Genomic DNA, 20,658 nt, shown 5'->3' with positions numbered 1-20,658 from the left:
GAGTCACTGTAAATTAATCTCCTTGGCTTAGTAAGCAAAACAGGGAGACTGTCCTGGGAGCTGAAGCCCAGAGTGTGGCTGCCAGCAGGTGAAGGGCTGTGGGGTGGCCACAGAATCAGCAGCATCAGTGCACAGAGCGGTAAACAGAGGTGAAACCAAGCACCTTGCTCACACTGGAGACGATGCCTCCCATTTCTGTGGTGCTCTGCAGTTCAGAGCCCTTTCTTCCTCCTCAGCTGCGGCTCTTTCCACAGCACCACCCAGCCTCCCATGCCAGGGGTTCCTCGTCCTGAGCCATTATCTGCGATAAGAAGGGACTCCCCTTCTAGGTGCTGATTAAACAAAAATGGTCTCTCTGAAGTAAAGGATGAAAGGAGCAGTGAGGGAGAAAAAAAGCTAGTTAGTGGTCTTTGCCACATTTCTGGGAAGCCCCAAGGAACTGCACCTGCATCTTTTCATAAGGAACATCGTCATAGACACGGGGCTCAGGCCACTGACTCTGGCAGGATCTTGCATATCTAGAAAATAAAAGGGACAGTGATAACGATGACGACACTTTGCAGCTCCCAGTGCTTTCCTGTCCTCTCTCTTGTTTGATTCTGGCAGCAGCTCTCAATGCAGGTCGGAAAGTTAGTGACAGCAATATGGAAGACAGCATTGTGCCATGTGATGGGTTAGAGCTTCACAGGCAGGGACCCACGTGATTCTCACAGCAACCTGGAAGGCAGGTAATTCATCCCACCATTCTATAAGTCACAAAATAGAGATCCAAGATGGCAAGCAACCAGCCCAAGCTCCCACAGCTGGTGGTGACAGAGCTGGGACTTGAATCCAGCTCTCCTAGTGCCAAACTCCATGTACCAGCCATATGCCCACCTGGATGCTCAAAGGTGTGAGAGCTTAAGGTGCTGTGTCATGAGGGCAGAGCCCTGACCACCACGTCAGGGCTTTTGCGCTTTTGCTCATTCCATCCACAGCTTGCCCCTGACCCTGGGCCCCTCCTTCAGCCAGCTCCCTCCTCCTCGCTGAAGAGGAAGGTGCCCAGTATAGCTTCCCAAGGACACAGAGTCTTCTTTAGCTTTTCCTCCCTTTCCTCCCAGTGCCCAGCGCTGGACTCAGGCTCTGAGAGGGAGCTCAGACAGCAAAGGTCCTGGGCAGGGGTGGCCTGCGGGGGCTGACCCTTACAGGAACGAGTTGCGCCCAGCACTGACGATGCTGGTTAGGGTCTCCACGTCCACATAGTCATAGTGCAGCGCCTCAGGGGTGACTCTGGAGCCCATCTCCACCAACAGCAGCCCAAGCCAGCGACCCATGTCCTCTGAACAGCTTGCCTGAGGGAGACGAGGCACAAGTGGAGTTCATTTTGGTACTGTCAGGACTCTGGCTACTTGCTCACTTCAGCGAAACCCACAAATATTTATGAGTACCTACTATGTACCCAATGCGTAGGGATCAGAGAGGAATAAGACTAGAACACACATCCAGAAATCCAAGAGGCTCCCTCCCTCACTCTATTTGGGTTTCTGCCACCTCGTCAGAGAGGCCCTCCCTGACTACCTCTCTAAGATAACATCCTCACTCTCTGTCCTCACGGTCTTCCTGACCATTTAGGTGTTCCCTAAATTTAAAAAAAATATTTACTTCTTATTAGAAGAGGCTATTTTACATATAACTGAATCAAATTATTTTCTTGTATTATAATTATAATTGCCAAATAATTACAGTACCATATACAGGAAGATCTCCAAAAAGGTGCTGGTCAACTAAACACATACTTCATATTAATTCTCATTTAAAAAGCATTATTATAAAATCAACTTAGCATGCAAATGCTAAACCTGAATACAGAAGCATACCTTTTACTAGAATTTAAAGGAAATAGGAGACCCATCTCAAACTACCAAAAATAAAAATAAGTTGCAGAGGCAATTATTTCTTGAAATTTAAGAACTGAGAGAGGCAGTGTGTACTGGGCAAATAGAAGACCAAGAAGTTAGGTTTTAGTTCTAGGACAAGACCCTCCATGGAGCCCTGGACAAAGCACTTAGCTGCCCTGGCCTCAGTTTCCTTATCTGTAATGTAAGAATTCAGGTATTTAAGTTTTCCTCCAGTGTTAACATTTTAAATTCTAGGTAGCCAAAGGATTGACAAGTGGAAGAGAGATGCAAGGTATTCTGCATGACCTCAGAGAACAGAGCTGGTGCCAGTGGGTAGAAAGGAGAATGAATGCGTGAAATGAAGTCACGTTTCATTCACCCATTTGTTCAACAAATATTTATTGAGCCCACAGTATGTGCTGGACATCATGCAGTGTTCTGGAAAAACCAAAGTATGCAAAGCAGGCATGGGTATTGGTCTTCACAGAGCTTACAGATTTTGACTCAATATAGGGAAAATCTTCCTAAAGATTTGAATTGCTCCAGGGGAGGGGCAGTGATAGGTTGGAGGACAGTGGTTTATCTGAGTTGGATGACCACTGTGGAGAAGGTTTTAGAGAGGATTCCAGAATCAGGTCAGGGTTAGACTAGGCTAGACGACTTTCAGGATTGGGATTTTAAGGTAAGAGGGAATAAACAAACCTTGGTTCTAGGGCTGCCCGATTTAGTAAATAAAAATACAGAATGTTCTGTTAAATTTGATTTTAAGTTACACAACAAATAATCTTTTAGTATAGGTATGTCCCAAATATTGCATGGGATATACTTGTATTAAAAACATTATTTGTTGTTTACCTGAAATTCAAATTTAAGTGGGTGCCCTGTATGTTATCTGGCTACCCTACTTGGGTCCCTTGGCAGCAGCTGGGCTGGTTTTCTTCCTTCTTCCTCAGTCCCTGTAGCGTCACAACAACCCCCCACCCCCCAACCCTCAAGCAAAAACAAGGCACCCAGGCCAGAGCTCCTCTTGGTTCCTACCACCAAAGACCCCTGGATTCTTTCCTCTCACCTCCAGGATGGCCACCTCTTGCCGATTGTGCAGGATCCTGAAGGCAAAAGGGTGTCTGGGCCCAAAGCCCGGAGCCACCTCGCAGCCACGGAGGGTGATAGCATTCACATGGGTCCGCAGGTCCGTGTGGTCCTTGTGGAAATACAGAGTGTTGCACTTTAGGCGGCACCAGCGTTCCTTCCAGCCCTGGTTCACCAGCACGTTCAGATAGCCTGGGAGGGGAGACCAGTGCGTGACCCCCCACAGCCGCCTTGGGGACACCCAAGGTGGGGTATGTGAGTCGAGGTGGGTGCATGGATCTACACAGAGCGCCTGGACAACCCTTGCACTCTAGCTGGAAAGAAGGCCTCCTGGGTCCTAGATCTGCTCACTCCTCCCACTTGTAACTTCAGGCATCAGGGACTGATAATCACATTCAAATGTGGCTGCACAGCCTTTGGACCACACCAAGGTTGATGAAAACAGGAACCACTACATATATAATGTATAAAAGACACAAGTCTCCCTCTTGCCCTCCTACCTCCCCAAATCAAAACTGTTACTCAAAGAGGGAAAATAATGGCTGATACTGACACCTAGTGGCAGCATGTGGGAACAAAACCATCTAGCCAAGGTAGTTCTAAAAGAGCAAGGCACAGGCAGCCTCATAGCTGATGATGGGTGGCTTTAGAATTCTCTCTTTACTTTTTATATTTAAATTTATTTTTTTACCGTAACATGCCCTGTTCCACTAACTACAAAATATTTCCTTAGAGTAATGTTACTTTTTATATTTTATCAGGGTTAATAGAATATTACTGTACATCCAAAATATATGATTTTCTATCAGATTCCAGTATGTGGAACATGACATTTCCATGAACAAAATAATGTTTCTCTATATAAGCCACTTTTAACTCCCATTGCGTACATTTATAATGAAAAGTACTTAAATATTTTTTATCCAAGAAATTCCCTTATAAGACTGGGTTTTAACTCATACACCTGGTAAGTTATATGTAGGAGCATAGAAATATGGGGGTCGGATGGCTTTTCCTATTGCTGAGTGTCAGGGCCTCAGGGAGAGCAGTGATGGGAGGGCTTGGATTGTTGATGGAGTGGGGTTGAGCCATGCTGTAGGCGGAGATCTCTTCCCTGCCCTGGGGGTGAGGTGGATGAGGCATGATCTCCTGACTTCAGCCCCAAGAGCCCACATCCACAGGACCTGAACTCCCCTCCTCCCCGTGCCCCGTACCCACCACAGCATGGAACCTCCTCCTCGGTGGAGGACGTCTGCAGGTCCTCGGCCTGTGGCTTCTTCTTGGAGAAGCTGATGATGCGGGTGATCTTGCGGCCTGCAGCCCTGCTCATCGAGCCCTTCAGCTCTGCCAGGCTGCTCTTCTTCCCTTTGCCTGTAGCAGCAGAGATGGGTCAAGAAAGGGGAGGGAGCCCTAATACCCAATTGCACCCATCCTTAGCCTTCCCAGCAGCCCTTTCATTTTGCATGCAGGGACTGGCCTATGTTCCAGGTATAGCAGGCTGGGCCACCTCACTCAGGTCTCCAGAGTGGACGGGAGACCACTGTGGGTCTGCCTCTGTGTCCCATGGGCAAGGCCCCTCCCAGCTCCGGCATTCTCTGCCGGAGCCCCCAGAGGCTCCTACCATGTTCACAAGCCTCTCGGCGGCCAAGGGTAGAAGAACTGTCACCCATGCCCAGGCTATCGGAGTCTGAGGTCTGCTTCTCTTGCGACAGCGTCTAGGGAGGGACGCAGACAGCCCCACATCAGAGGGCACAGTCAGAAGTACTCCTTTATTGGTTCAATCTTCCCCCAGCTTACCCAGCACCTAATAATCAGCTAACAAAAACTTGTCAGCCACTAGCATGTACCCATACCATACCAGGGATCGGGTAGATGGCAATGACTTAGACATGGCTGTGTCTTTGAGTTACAGTCTATTTGGGGAGCAAGGAAATTAATTTTAACACACTGAGATCAATGTCCTAGGAGTTTGGACTGTATTTGGCAGGTGACAGGGACACTAATGTAATCCAACTTGGTTTAGGAAGTTCTCTCCAGTGGCACTGTGGGGATGGGCAAGAGGGGGCAAGACTGGAGCAAAACAGCCACTGAACAGAGTGCCACCCAGGCTAAGATGAGACTCAATAAGGGCGCGAACCAAGATGACAGTGAGGATAGAGGAAAAAGGGATGAGGTAGCAGATATTTTCAAAATAGTCATGACAGGACCTGGTGATCAAAGGAACCCATTATGATCCTAGCAGAGGAGAGGATGGGAAGGACACACGTACACCATGTTAACAACTCCATTGCCAGCCAGCATTATTCTTACTTACTAAACCAACCATGGACCATTCACTCATTCATTCACCCAAGTGAAATCATGAGGTCAACAGACTATATCATTTCTAACACCTGTGTGGTGTGCCGCCATCTCACTTCAAGGAGCCAAACTGTGCTGGCCAGACTTGGGACAGGATTAAAATGGCACCCACCACTTAAGAAGGTGGAATTCCAGAGCTCTGAAGCCCCTCACCCTTCCCCGCCAAGGTCACCCCAACCAGGCTCAGGGTTGTCTCGCTGTACGCATAGCACTGGGAGTGGGGGCAGGAAGGCTAGGAGAGGTCATGTGCTCCCCTCAATTTCCAAAGGGCTGGAAAAACGGCAACTATCAACTGTCAAACATGGAAAGAATCTCCTCTGTGAGTTGTGAAACCTAAGCTATGATTCTGTTTGTTCTGCAATGGCGTACAGATGGCAAGTTTTTCATTAGGATAGAAAGCACATACAAAGAAATACCGTGAACACTGCGGGATTAATTCCATGATGAAGACACTTCACTCCTATGATTCCACGGAGAGAGACCCACCGACACCACCCTCCACCCCCACCCCCACCCAAACACCACTCTAAACGTTTGTTACTGCCACCCCACTTCCCCGTGCACTCAGCCACAGCAAAGCTCAGCTCCACAAGCTTGCCTCTTCTTCCTCTCTACACATCCTCCAACTGCACCACAGCATGTACCTACAAGTGTGTGCACACACACACTCACACACTCACACACACACACTCCATCCATGCTGCTTCCCTTCCAGCCCCGCTAACAGCAAAGGCTAAGTACGGAGAGGGTTGAGCTTCTCCTCCAGCATCCACCTGGGCACGAGAGCCCCATGCCCCCTTTCCCTTCCTCTCCTAGTGACTCTGCCTGATGCCACACCTCTGCTTCTGCTGTCCCCTTCCCTCAGAGCCCCTTCCCTTGACCCACCTCTGCCTCAGTAAAATCTCACCTGTGCTTCAAGGTCCAACACAGGTGCCCATCTTCCCTAACCCCTCTCACCCAGCTGGTCACTGTGAGCTCCTCATCCTCTCTGGGCCTCAGTTTCTATGTCTACAATATGGGAATAAAACTGGTCCTCTGCTTGGGTTGTCTGAGGACAGTGAGTTCGTGGATGTGAATCACTCTAATAGGCCTGGCAAGCTCCCCTTTTTCTCTGAGCCGAGCCACACTGGCTACTTCAATCCCATGCTTCCTTCTGCTCCAGCACCTGTTCTCTCTGCTTGGAATGCCTTTTCCCTCTCTTTCCTTGCTAACTTCTCATCCTCATCTGAGATGTCACTTCCTCAGCAAAGCCTTCCTGGACCTCGGAGCCAGGGGTGGGCCCCCTGACACACACTTCCAGGGCGCCTGGTACTTTTCCCTCCTGGTGCTGATTCAGTTTGGCATTCTGTGTGAGGATTTGATTGATGCCTGCTTCCCCTCTGGGCTGTAAGTGCTGTGAGGGTCAGGTGTGTCTGTCTCTGCTAGAATTGCATTCTGTGCCCAGCCCAGCATTGTGCCTGGTGTGCAGCAGGTACTCACTAAGCACTTGTGGAGCATGTGCCCAGGACGCTTGCCTTGAGAGGGGGATGGCAGAGCCAGTAAGAGAATGCCTGTCTGGGTTTAAGTCCCAGCTCTGTTTCTTATCCACTATGTGACTTTGGGTAAATGTCTCTGTGCCTCAGCTCTCTCATCTGAAAATGTACCTACTCAAAGAGTTGTTAAAGAAATTAAATGAGTTAATACATAAAAAGCATTTAGAACAATGCAGTGCACACAGTCATAGTCTACAAATGCTAGCCTTTATTTTATCATGCAAGTCCTATGTATATGAGTCTTAACCCTCCACCACCCAACTGTAATGTCCTGAAAGGCAGGGTTTGGGTCTGAGTCTCTTTGTTACCCACTGCACCTACGAAAGCACAGGCACTAGTGCATATTTACTGACGGCCTGACAAATGACTAATGACCGCTTCACTCATGCTCCAAGCAGGCACATTTCTTGTCTAATTGACAGTTCAAATGTGTCATCCTCCTGTTCTGGCAGGGTGAGTCACTCCCTTCCCTGGCTCATACTGCACCCTGGACATGGGCATTCATTAATTCATGTATTGATGAATTCAGCAGACAGTTACTGAGCACCTACTGTTATGCCAGTTCTGTGCTGGGCACCCACAGCTTGTATGGCACCATCGGTGGGTGCCTCGCTTCACCACTAGCCTGCACGATCCCCTGGGGCTGAACCTGGGCTGTGTGCCCACTGCCTGACCCAGAGGAGATGAGTGGAGAAAGACGTACCTTGTCCATGTCCAGCTTGCACAGGAAGACTGGGGATCTGGGGACCTCCATGCCCTCGGCTCCTGCGACAGGCTTGCTCACCTCTCGGATGACCTGTGGAGAAGGCTCACAGTTGTGAACAGGAGGCAAAAGGAGAAGGGTGTCTGTGTGGTCAGGAACAGCGAGCAGAGGGGTAGGGTTGCTGGGGGAAGAGCTGAGCCAACACAGTCACCTGCACATGTGTGGGGCACACTAGGGTCTGAAAGGGCTTTCTCCTGTTCCATCCCTTGGATTGAAAAGATACAGGGCTGGGAACCAAGAAGCCTGGCTTCTAGACCTGGCTCCATTTGCTAATTAGTGGTGTGGCCTGGGGAAAGCCACTTTCCTGCTCTGGGCCTCAGTTTCTATATCTGCAACACGGGAATAAAACTGGTCCTCTGCTTGGGTTGTCTGAGGACAGTGAGCTCGTGGATGTGAACCATAAAGCCTCACAAGGGAGGGGCACCTGCTTCTGTGACTGTGTGGACCTTCACAACAGCCTGCAGGCAGCTGGGTTACTACCTCCACTTCAGTAATGTGGAAACGGAGACTGGAAAGCACTTGCTCATTCACCCAAGGCCCCACAGTAGTGAGTATGCAGGTCATGAAAGGACAACAGCCACCCTTTGTCGCTCACCTATTGGGTGGCTTTATGTGGATGATCCCACTTTAACCCCATAGCAGCCTTGTGATCCCCAAGTTACAGATTAGGATGGTGAGGCTCAGAGATGTGAAGCCACCTGTTAGGCAGCAGAGCCATAAGCCAAATGCAGGCAGTGAGGCTCCTGCTCTTAACCTCTGGGTAACAGCCTCCCAGGACCTGGACGTCACGGCAGGTCTCTTTCAATTCCAGGTCTAGGGCTTCTTCTTCTGACCATCCAGCCCCTGGGAGGTACAGTTTCCCCACCCCAGCAGGCAGGTTCTCTCCCTTCCTTCCCCTCCTGAGACAAAGGCAGTAATGAGAAACACCAAACATTCCAGTGGGAGAGCTGATTATCACAGGAAGGAAGGGAGGAGGCGGGGAGGGAGGCATTGGTTTCATTGTTCCAGCAGGAAGATCAGAGGAGAGAGAGAAGGGTGTCACAGTGAGGAGAGGTGGGTGCAGGGGCAGAGGGTCTGCTGTAAGGAATTGGGATGGGGGTGTCACCGTCATCACAATGGTAATCACTGACAGCTACTGGACAGCCACTGCCTGGCAGGCTCTGTGCCAAGTGCTCTCTAGAATCCTTACAAGAACCATTCTACAGATGAGAAAAGTGAGGCAGAGAGAGGTGAAGTCATTTGCAGATCACACAGCCTAGTGTGTGTGCCACAAAGTCCTCCCTTGTCATTGCTATGTCACCCTGCCTATGCTATGGTCTTTGGAGTAGATTTACTTCTTAGGTTCAAATCCTGGCCCCAACCACTTGGTTGTGTGACCCTCACCAAGTCACATTAGTTTGCCATGCCTCAGTTTCCCCATCTGTAAACTGGGAACAGTAATAGTCCCATTTTGAAGAATAAATGAGGTCAGGTATGCAAAGATCTTAGCACAATGCATGTCACTAAGTACTCAACACACAGTAACTCTCCTTGTTCTGCGCAGCCACACAGATGCAGAAGCGGGACCACAGGTGGCCATTACAAGCATGTGTGTTTCTCCTAAGAGAAGGAAAGATTTTTCCTTTTTTATTTTTTTTAAAGGATTAACTTGTCTAATGATTAAATCAGCTGTCTTCATAGATATACGCTCTCCATTACAATAGGTACACAAGTGCAGGCTGGACAAGCCTACATTAGGGATATTACAAAAGGGATTCAGATAACTAGAAGGAACACAGGCCTCCAGACTGAGCTGTGTTTCCTGGAGATAGCCGAGGTCCATTTCCAGACAAGCCCTAACCATGCTCAGGGCAGTTGTGCTCAGGCACTGAGCAGGGCCTGGTTCTTCCAGGGACAGGAGCCAGCCTCACTGAGGGCAAGTCTGGGGAAGAGAGGAAGGAGGAGTGGGTGATAAGTCAGGAGGAGGGTGCAGGCCCGGTACCTTCAGCCACTCCTCGGCCTGCTCCCGGCTCTGCAGGGCCAGTACCAGGACCTCGGTAGCCCCCTGGGAGAAGCGCAGCTCGTGCCTCTTGTGCCGGCTGTCCTTGGGCACGTAGATGACGCTGCAAACATCCAGCGCCAACCTCAGATGTGGCTGCCGGTCCTTGGAGCTTTTGTAGCACTGGATAGGGAGAGATGGGGTCAGGGCCTTCTGGAGGAGAGGGTCAAGGAGGGAGAAACCTTCACACAAGGCTCAGGAGATGCTCGAGCTGCCCCATAGAGGCCCCCCCAACCCAGCCCAACCACTGGCAGGGGTGAGGACAGCTGAAGGGCCGGGCAGTTCATCCCAAGAGAAGCCTGAGGGGTGCATCTTTGGGCAATCTTTAGGCACAACTACCTATTTAGGAAGAGGCAGGTTTTAGCACAATAGTAAGAAGACCATTCTAGCCTTAAAGAACCAGAGAAGCAGCAGCAGCTGGCTTGAGAGGAAGCCAGGTTAAAGGGTGACCTGGCATGAATGTGGGAGAGAGAATTCTAGCAGAGGTGGAGGGTTGGGCTTGGGAAGTCAATAGTGTATCCATAATGATTCCCACTTCCCCATTCTTATTATGAGGCCAGCATAACCTTGATACCAAAACCTGACAATGACATTACAAAAAAGGAAAATTATAGGCTAATTTCTCTCATAACGTAGTTGCAAAAGCCCTAGACAAAAACAAGCAAATGGAATCCAGACACATATAAAAAGCGTACATCAAGATCAAGCTATCCTACGAACATAGGGCAGTTTAACATTCAAAAATCAACCATATAATTCTTCATATGAACAAAAAAAAGGAGAAAAATCTTATATCTCAATAGATGCAGAAAAAGTATTTAATAAAATCCAGTGATTTAAATTCAGTGATAGGGCCGACCCAGTGGTGCACTTGGGAGAGTGCAGCGCTGGGAGCGCAGCAGTGCTCCTGCCGCGGGTTCGGATCCTATATAAGGATGGCCGGTGTGCTCACTGGCTGAGCGCCGTATGCCGATCACAAAAAGACAAAAAAAAAAAAAAAAAAAAAAAAAAAAAAAAAAAAAAAAAAAAAAAATAAATAAATTCAGTGATATAAACTTCTAGCAAACTAAAAGTAGAGGGGAACTTCCTTAATGTAAAAATAGGGAACATCTACATACACTCTATAGCAAATATCAGTCTTGATGGTGAATTATTAAAACTTTCTTCTTTAGATCTGTACTGAGACAATGATGCCTGCTCTCACCACTTCTGTTACATTGTGCTGGAGATCCTAGTCATTGCAGTAAGTCAAGAAAAAATAGAAGGCACAGGAGTGAAAAGAGGCCAGTCACGACCCTTGGACTGGTGCTGGCTAGGATGGGCTTTTCACTGCCCTAGGGTGAGAAAAGGTCATGTTTCAAATGCATCTGTGTTGAGCAAAGCTTGTCAGCAGATATTTAGGGGGAAGAGCTATTATTTTTTTCTGAAATTATATTCATCCTCCTACTTTGAAATTAAAGGTACATTTTCATTCTTGAAATGATAGTGATGAGAGATGGCGAATTAAGAAAAACCAAAAAACCTTCTTTAAAATAGCCAATTATATAATGAGTGCTTGTGTATAAAGCTGATCCCCTGATCAGCTTTATAAAAGACAGATGTATGGAAATGAGGGTAGAAATATGTATATTAACTCTTAACAGTAGTTATCTCTTGGTCAATGGAATTATGAATTTTTTTATCACTTTTCATTTTGTTTTTATCTAGTTTTATAAATAAGCACATTTACTTGCATAATTAAAAACAAGAATCATAGTTTTAAAGTGATAAAAATTCTTCTCTGGCAAAACACAAATTTGGTAAAGGCTATATCAGGTCTTTAAGTTTTTTGTGTGTGTGTTTTTGAATGTTCTGCTCAAGAGGGAGAGAGCCCTGATCTTGGGAGTCCTGGGCTTTTCAGCTCCTGTGCACAAAGCAAGGCCAGATGTGCTATGAGTGGACACACACCCACATGCAAGTCCCTGTGAGGCCGAGAGGCACATGACATCTGCCTGTCACTTACCAGGAGCTGGTCCTCCCTGATGACGGTCAGCTGCTTGGCCCACTGCCCGAAGCGCTTCTTCCGCAGCAGGAAGGCACATATCCTGCAGTCCCTCACCAAGTGCATGGAGGCCTCCTCTGAGGGCCATTGGTGCCTGGGCCGTGGGCTCTTCCCTTCCTCCTCCTCCTCGTCATAGGACTCGTACGAGCTGCTCATTGCATCAGAGTCATTGTCTGCAGGTGCCACAAGAGAGGACCTGTCACTATGCCATCCCAGGGAGGCACTTTCTTACCCCTCTGCAGGCATCCCTGTTCTGGGGCCCAGGACCACAAAGCGGGGCATAAGGCATGATATTGGTAAGGATTAAAGCCCTATGTGTGCACTATGCTCTACAGATTTACCACTTGCTTTGTGATCTTGGTGACTTCATGTCTCAGACCTTCAGTGTCCTCCTCAGTGGACATAATAAATAATCGTATCTCCTTTATCCAACTATTTGAAGACCAATGCATGGAGAGTTTTTAGCCAATAAATGCTTAATAAACTTCTGCTATTGTCAATACCCCATCATCATCATATCTGATGTCTCATGTGATTCTCACAGAAACTCAGCAAATCCCCATTTGATACATAAGGGAACCTGAGGCCCAAAGAGAAGAAATGACTCATTCAAGATCAGGCACTAAGAGTCAGGGCAAAGGCTAGATGCAGGGCTCCTGACTACTACTCCACAAGTCTCTCCACTGGACCCTGGGATTACCAAAAACAAGGGCTTTGGGGCCTCCATGGTGACTACGGCCTGAGTGAGGGGCAGGTGGGCACATGCATGCAAGAGCCAGGCCAAGGCCTGCTCTTCGTGAGGACAGTGTTTGTCTGGAGCCTGCTCAGTGCTTACAGGAGCTCTTGAGCTCGCCGTTCATCCTGGTCGCAGGGTAGCTGCTGTCTGCATCTTCATAGTAGACATCCACAATTGAGTGGGGCGGGCTGCAGCCATCTGTGGAGTTGTCAGAAAGAGCTACACTTTGAAAATTGCAGGCGGACTTCAGGCACCAGAGCAGGGGAAGACGCTGGACACCACGCCCCTCCTCAGGGAAGAGACAGTAGGAACTCCAAGAAGCTCTTGGCCAGAATGGGGGCTTCGTCCCTGCATGTCATCTGCTCTATCTCCCCAGATACCCTCTGTGCTCCTGTCATCAGGAACAGCCCTGCTGGGTCCTGTAATACCTCCAGGCCTGTGTCATGCTATTCCTTGTGCCCTCTTATCCTCTACCAGAGAACTCCTACTCATCTGTCAAGACCCAGTTCAGAGATCTTTCCTCTGACTTTCCTGGGCAGCGAGTGGTCAGTCCCTCCTCAGTGACCCCAAAGCATTGTGTATGTGTACGTGCATGCATGTGCATATGTGCGCATGCGTGTGTGTGGGGTATCTTGGTCATAGCTCTGATCCCTGCACTGCAGGAAGTGATGAACCAGCTGCCTGGGCTCAGACCGCCCTCTGATCTGCCTCCATCTCATCTTCTTCCACTTCAGTCCTCTGCTCACTTCCTAACACATACACTCCCTCTCCTTGTCAAAGCGACTCTTCTTCTAAACCTCTGGGACTGCAAAGGAAGAACTGGAGTAGAGGAGATAAAAATAATGCACATAATAGTGACTACAAGAGCTATCTATGCTGAATTTTCACAACACGTTCCCATTTGGGGCTGGGAGGCAGTACAGCACAGTACGGGGGTTGGGGGGCATCTCAAACTGTGTTCTGCAGCAGAATCACCCGGGGGTTGTTTTAAAATGCACATCCCTGGGCTGTATCCCCAGAGATTCTGATTCACTGGTGTGAGCTGGACTGAGAAATCTGCATTAAAATAAAAAACTAATAGGAAAATTCTAAACATACATAAAAATAGGAAATATACTGAACTCCCATGAATTGGAACCAATTTATTCAACAAATTTATCTTAAAAAATAAATGGTTATTTTGATACAGACAATCCCTGGAGCAAACTTTGAAGTTCAGTTGGTTAAGAGCATGTGCTTTGGGGTTGATCAGAGTTGAGGTAAAATTGTCTCTACCATTTACTGAGTGACCTTGGAAAGAAAACGGTTTCTCTGCATTTCAGATTCTTGACCTTTAAAGTGACATGAACAGTTCCCACCTTGGATAAGTGATATAATGCATATATACTGGCACACCAGTGTGCCAGAAAATGCCAGCTATTATTGTTCTTATTACCTCCTTAGATTCCCATAATGCAGGGCGGTAGGTATCCGCCCCCTTTCACAGATGGGACACAAGCTGCATACAGTTTGCTGGTGACAGAGCCTGGATCAGAACTGAGGTGGCCAGCTCAGGGGACAGGAGCATATCCCCTCTTCCAGGAAGCCTTCCTTCACCCAGTCCAACTCGTTCTCACGTCGCACTGTTCTCCAGAGTGCTGCTCTGGGCTCCTGCCCCTCCTCCTCCTGTCCATCTGTTTCCTGAGGACGGCAGCACTGAAATTCCCAGAGACTGGGACACCCAAGTGAGGCTCAGAGTCTGCCTTTCCCAGCAGGCGCTCTGAGGCCTCAGATGCTGGCAACAGCCCCTGGGAGGTGGATCAGGCTGTCGGGGCCAGAGGTTCGGAGGTGGGGGAGGAGGAGGCGTGAAGGGGAAGAGGGGAGGGCACAGGGGCAAAGCACTGGGACACCTGGCAGGACTGGACGCTGTGTGTGAGAGGAAGGACACTCCCTGATGGGCCTGTAGTGCTCTCCAGGGACAAGTCCCCCAGTCTTTCCTGAGGCCCTCCCTTCCCTCCTGCCCCAAGATTCCAGCTGCTTCTGGGAGGCGCTTCTCTGCCCTGTCTGAGGGGGAGGGGAGCTCTCTGGGAGGCAGAGGAGCCTCATCCAGCCCAGGGACTTGATCTGGGATTCAGAGCCCAGCAGCACTTCATCCTCTGTCCTTGAATAGATAATATAGAATAAAGTTTCCTGCTTCACATCTAAACAGCTGTTTGCAATGACATAGAACCAGAGACTATCAAGGCTGAAGAGGTCCAACCCCACCATAGCCAAAAGGTGTCCATCATCTAGTGAAAGTTTCCAGAATCAAAATGGAGTCTCATGTGTTTAAAAAAACCCTGTCAAATAGAGCAAGGGAAGGCCATGAAGGCAGGGGGTCTTATGCACAAATGCTTGATAACGAGAACTATCACAAAGGACTCTGCAAAACCACAATTGTACACAAAGGCCATCACAACCTTATACAAAAAATACTTCTGTGAGGACATCTGCCCATCAACTGCCTGTCCAACCTTGGACTGGCATCACCTTTGTTATTGATCCTTGTAGCCAAGGATAATTATCCCCAAACAATTATGTAATCCACCACCATTTTTCCTTTAAAATCCTTTGTCTTCCTTTATCTCCCTAAGTATGCACACGGTTACTATGGCACACATATTCCCATTGCAATGTCCTATTCTAGAATAAATACCATTTTCTTTTAGAGAGCCTCTCTCTGTTTGTTATTTAGGTTGACATGTTGATGAATGGATAAACAAAATGTGGTATATTTATACAATGAAATATTATTTGGCCATAAAAAGGAATGAAGTTCTGATACATGCTACAACATAAGCGAACCTTAAAAACACTATTCTAAGTGAAAAAAGCCAATCACAAAAGGTCACACATTGTATGATTTCATTTATATGAAATACCCAGAATGGGCAAGCAGGGGCTGGGGGGTGGTGAGCAGTGATTACTTAATGGTACAGGGTCTCCTTCTGGGGTGAAGATGTTTGGGAACCAGACAATAGTGATGGGTGCACAACACTGTGGATGTACTAAAAGCCACTGGCTGGTCACTTTAAAATGGCAGAAATGGCCAGTCTTTGTACCACACATGCACGAAAAATTCGCCCATGGTAAAAAACACAGGCAGCACAAAAGAGTATGAATCAAAAAATATGTTCCCAGGACTTCTGATCAAGATGGCTCAATAGATAGTACCCAGAGTCATCCTCTCCCACAATCAACTGATTTACTTACAACTATTAGAAAGCAATGACAGCCAAGCTGGGGACACTAGAGCTCAGGGGAAGAGGAAGAGAGACCTACAGAGTTCATGAAGGTGGGAGAAGGCATGATGAGAGAAAGATAGGACTACTCTGACCGTCTCGAGCCCCAGCCATTTCAAGGCTGGCCCTGGTAAGCACACAGAGCCAGAGCTGGCAAAAGCTGTAGCTGTGCCCTTCGTATGAAGTTGCTTGGAGGCAGCAGGGGAGAAGAGGGCCTTGGTGGCCCGCAGACCAGCAAGACCACTAACAGGGTTCCTGAGGACCCACATAAGAGTGAGGGGCCACAGACAACTGAAAAAAGGAGCCACTCAGAAGCCGGTGAGTCATTGCAAGGACTAGCATGTGGCCTGTCCCATGGGAAGTGTTTGGAGTGAGGGGGTTGGAGGAGAAGAGCCACTGGGGGGGAACATTGGGAAACCGCATGGACAGCTGATCTGCCCACCAATCAGCACAGAACCATTCAGTGGAGATTGGTCAAGAATATAGAACAGCAGGGGGTGCGGTGTGCTGAAAAGACTCAGGGCCAGACCAGAGTTTCCACACAACCCAGGTATTTCAGACCTCACAAGACTCAGAAGTGCTTACAAAGTCAACAATTAAAATCTTCGCTGCACAAAAAGCCTTCCCCAGGGAATCAGCAGCAAAGCAGCAATTTAGCTCAACCACAGGGCTCAAGTGCTGGTCCCCACAGGAAGTTCCCCCATTTTAGAAGTAACCAAAAGAAAACAAGTTAGTTCCAGTGCAGAGTTTAAGTGGTGGAAACACCAAATAATCCAACACAGAACTGAAAGAAAAAACGAAAACCCCACAGATGAGAGACAAAGTTCTGATATTAAGCAGTAAAGGTCTAACACCACCAAAGAACACATATAAAACCTAGAAGTGCCAGAAGCCTCTGGGGCTCCCAAGCTGGGGTAGGGGTAGGGCTGAGGGCATCAGCCATGCCCCCCTGATGACTGCATCCAGCCCAGAGACCACCTGGTCATTGCTGGAGAGCCCCAGGCTACCAAGCTGGGGTCGTGGGGGGCCAAGAGCCTGAGCCACACCCCCCTGACATCTGCATCTAGCCCAGCAATAACAGAGCCACTGCCAGAAGCCTCCTGGGCTCCCATGCTGGAATGAGGGGGTGCCACAGGTTTCGACCATGCCCCCCTTTATCCTCCTTTCTCTTCCTCTTTCTCCCTCCTCCAAACTGCTCTGCAACATCTTAGAATGTAAAAAAAAAAGTAATAATAAATAAATAATTTTTTTCAAAAAAAGGGAGGGTGATAAGGACAACTAGAACAATCTCTGCCACATACTCTTTATCAACTTAAATAAATTTTCTTTTATTTCTAGTTAAAAAAAAACTATACCAATAAAAGCAAAAATTTGCATTAGGTCGTTATAATTTACAAAGGGCATTTTCATGCAATACTTTATTTGGGCCTTTTATGATACTAATTGTACAAAACACGAAAGTAAAGTGAAGTAACTTTTCCAACTTGCATGTTGACCCCAGATTCAAACTTAGTTCTGACTCCAAAGCCTATGTTCACTCCATTGCCTATGACTAGAGAATAAATTAGCCACATAGTACACAATATGGGAATTCTTTAATAAGAATATCATAGTGGAGTTATAAAAAGTAATCTTGGTTGTGATATGGTACTATAGGTGTGCAAGATTTAACCACTGGGGAAGACGGGGTGAAGGGTATGCAGGACTTCTCTATTTCTCTCAAATGCATGCAAATCTGCAATTTCCTCAAAATAAAAGGTTTTCTTCCCTCAAAAAAAAAAAAAAAAAAAAAAAAAAGCCCTGGAAAAAACCAAACCAAAACAAAATAAAAATATGTTCCCTTCACCCATATTTCTGTTAATCTCTCACAGGAAAATCCTGTTAAGTTTCTTGCATATCCTAGAAAAATTATTAAAACGAAAGTGTGTGTGTGTGTGTGTGTGTGTGTGTGTGTGTGTGTCCTATTTAAAAAAAAAAACAAATGGAATCATGTCATATACACTATTAGGTATTTGGTTTTTTTTCACTGACTATATCTTGGAATTCATTTCTGATCAGCGCAGACAGATCTATGTTATTTTTTGGTGGTTGGAGAACATTTCAGCATGCTGCTGAATGGCAGGGTAGCATCACACAAACATTATCTTATACAAATTCAGCTACCATGCTGGTCATTCAGAAGCCATAATACAGTTTCTTGTATGTAACGTTATTGTTATATGCAAGCAAGTGACTTCATCTGATCTTGCCTCAAAGGAACAGCCATGTGTTGCAACACTGGAAGAAACCGACTAAAGATCAAGGACTCTCCTTTATAGCAATTTAAGAAATTTTCAATGGTAATTTGCACCAGTTCCCTCTAAGTTATTTTATTATGCCCACCTATCAGTAAAAATATATGAAGGGTCTTCAAAAAGTTCATGGAAAGATTCATATCATCTATTTTTTCATGAACTTTTTGAAGTATCCCCATATACATATATTTATATTTATTTGTGCATAAATTATATATGTATGTTTAAACTTTTTTGTAAATATTATCAAATTATAAACACTATAAAACATTCACATAGAATTTTAAAAAGATGTGTTGAACTAAATACAAATAAAGCTTCTAATATTTCTGCCTACATCATCTTATGAACCCCTGGGGTGCCCAGACTACTCCTAAGATCCCTGGTTTAGACCATGTGTTTTTTTATCTTATGCAGTGACTTCATAACCTAATCCACTTGTAAGATGTGATTCTGCTGAAACACAAACTATCTCAAATCCACTAGCAAGGAGCACTTGAGGGAGTAGCAGTTTTAGTACTAGGAAGAGTATAGCGGTGCTCATCTGTGTATCTGCATTCTAGCACATTTACGTGAGTGTATCTAGCTCCTCATTCTTGTTTGAAGGGAAGAGGAATAGAAAACCAGAGAAGGGAAGGGGATTACCTAAGGCCACACAGAACTGGGACTAGAACCCAAGCCCCTGATCCCTGAGGCCACAGCCAGGGATCCAGGCTGTCACTGAAAAGCCCAGGTCCCCAGGGTGGCTCCTCTTCTGCAAATGGTGACACGGCTGGACAGATGCCAGGTTTGGAGCTCCAGCTCCAGCAGGACACAGGGGAACCTAGAATTGGCTTCTCAGGAAGGAGAAGTCCCTAAACCCCCAAGGGAACCAGAACTTACTGTGGGAGCTGATGTATTCAGGGGTCTTGCCCGGTCCCAGGGGAAGGGCCTCCTCATAGTAGTCCTCAGGTGGAGGCTTGTTGGGGAGTGGCGGAGGCAGGTCGGCTGCCTGCAGGGGATGAAGGAGGTATGTGAGACCAAGAAGGCTAGGGGAGCAGGCAGAGCTGGAGGGGGGTGGCTGGAGGAGAGGGAGTCGGGAGCTCCTGGAAGGCAAGAGGCAGTCTCAATGTGAAGCCATAACTTTTAATAGAGTCACAGTGCTGGCAAAATTGAGAGCATATTTGTCCTGGGCTTCTTACCCACATTTTTAAAGCATCAGGGCTCCTCTGCAATGTCTGGACTCCTCTGCAATTTTATGGACTGCCAAATAGTAGTAGTTATACTTTTGATTGAGCACATGCAGGATTATCAAAAACTCCTGTGAGTTCTGCAATACTGAGCCACCACATCTGTACACGTGTGAGGAGCAGCAGGACTAGGAAGCATGAGACACACTATGGAGTGAGGCAGGACTGTCCAGCAGCTAAGACCTTAGCTCTGGAGCCAAGAGAACCTGGCTTTACAGCTAAGTTCTGTCACTAACTAGTTATGGGACATCGAGCATATCATTCACCCTCTCTGAGCCTCAGTTTCCTTATCTGTAAAATGGAGATAACAATTGTGCCAACCCCATTTGGTTGCTGTCAGCATGTAAATGACCTAGTAAATTGTCAACAATTGGTGATGACGATCCTGAATTGTGCAGCTGACAGACACTGACTGTTGTGATTACGGGATCCCCTGCTCTAATTCCATGGCTCCGGAGTTGGGAACCCTACACATGGCCCACTTCTTTACTTTGCAGGTGAAAAACTCAGGCTCAGAGAAGGGAAGAGATTTGCCCAAGGCCACACAGCAGAGTAGTGGGGAGGGCAGAGGCCACGCAACTCCTGGTCCAGAGCATTTCCCATCACCTGCCTGTATTAGGCCATTAGAGAATGGGGTGGTGATGTCCTTTGGGCCTACGAGGACAGACCAGTTCACCACATTCTCTCTGCTCAGCATTAACACAAGTGAGCACATTGTGTGCCACTGAAATGTTCACATGGCTCTGTGTCTGCCCTTACCCACCACCCTGGAGAGAGGACAGGGTCCTGCACAGCAAGAAGAGTCCCCAGTATTGAGGGGAGAGTTGTCCCCAGCCCAGAGGGACAGAGGGCCTGAGGATGTGGGGACCTCTGCCATGACTCACATTCCTCAGAGATGGGCTCTTGGCTGGCTCAGGATTGGCTCCTTTGCTGGGCTCCCCATCGTCCTCCGGCATGTCCCGAAGGTCACTCAGGTCACAGTCTACAGAGGGTCAGGCATTGGGCAGAGAAAGCCAAGGATGAACATGGCAGAGGCAGAGGAGGGCTGGATCTGGGGTCAGGAGGCTGCACATGAGGTTGGCTCCACCACCTCCTCCATAACCCTGAGCAAGTGACTTAATCAATCTGGGTCTCCTCACCTGTAAACTTGTCACAATAATCCCTGCCTTGTCAGTCTTCCAGTTATTGAGAGGATCAGATAAGATAGGATTTGTCATGGTGCTCTGGAAATGTTTGAGGGTTCTGTTATAAAGGCACGGCATTTTCCCTAAGTCTAGCAGTCTCTGAAACTCTCTCTAGACCATGGCTTTCTCCCTGTGTCGAATAGGCTGTTGTCACTCAGCATGCAGCAGGAGTGGCAAATACCCTGCGTGCATCTGCCTGGTGGCTCCCACACAGTGGCACTGATGTGCCTCAGTTGCAGCTCTCATTTCCTGCT

General features: G+C 47.6%; 1 protein-coding gene across 1 annotated transcript in view; it reads right to left on the bottom strand.

Moving 5' to 3' along the window:
- AFAP1L1 (actin filament associated protein 1 like 1) overlaps positions 1 to 20,658 on the bottom strand; it is a 65,737-nt gene that overhangs the window by 16,483 nt on the left and 28,596 nt on the right. Inside the window, exons 4-14 of the mRNA XM_063086937.1 lie at positions 20,105 to 20,202; positions 18,874 to 18,982; positions 12,537 to 12,635; positions 11,663 to 11,874; positions 9,604 to 9,783; positions 7,563 to 7,655; positions 4,588 to 4,681; positions 4,185 to 4,337; positions 2,947 to 3,158; positions 1,186 to 1,331; positions 446 to 518 (exon numbers count right to left, since the gene is read on the bottom strand). Coding sequence (XP_062943007.1) covers positions 446 to 518; positions 1,186 to 1,331; positions 2,947 to 3,158; positions 4,185 to 4,337; positions 4,588 to 4,681; positions 7,563 to 7,655; positions 9,604 to 9,783; positions 11,663 to 11,874; positions 12,537 to 12,635; positions 18,874 to 18,982; positions 20,105 to 20,202 — 1,469 coding nt within the window. The remainder of the gene's footprint in view (positions 1 to 445; positions 519 to 1,185; positions 1,332 to 2,946; positions 3,159 to 4,184; positions 4,338 to 4,587; positions 4,682 to 7,562; positions 7,656 to 9,603; positions 9,784 to 11,662; positions 11,875 to 12,536; positions 12,636 to 18,873; positions 18,983 to 20,104; positions 20,203 to 20,658) is intronic.

The sequence above is a fragment of the Cynocephalus volans genome, chromosome 2, assembly GCF_027409185.1.
Source record: "Cynocephalus volans isolate mCynVol1 chromosome 2, mCynVol1.pri, whole genome shotgun sequence".
NCBI lineage: Eukaryota > Metazoa > Chordata > Mammalia > Dermoptera > Cynocephalidae > Cynocephalus > Cynocephalus volans.
Note: the sequence above shows the minus strand (reverse complement) of the source record. Positions and strands in the feature narration are given on the sequence as shown.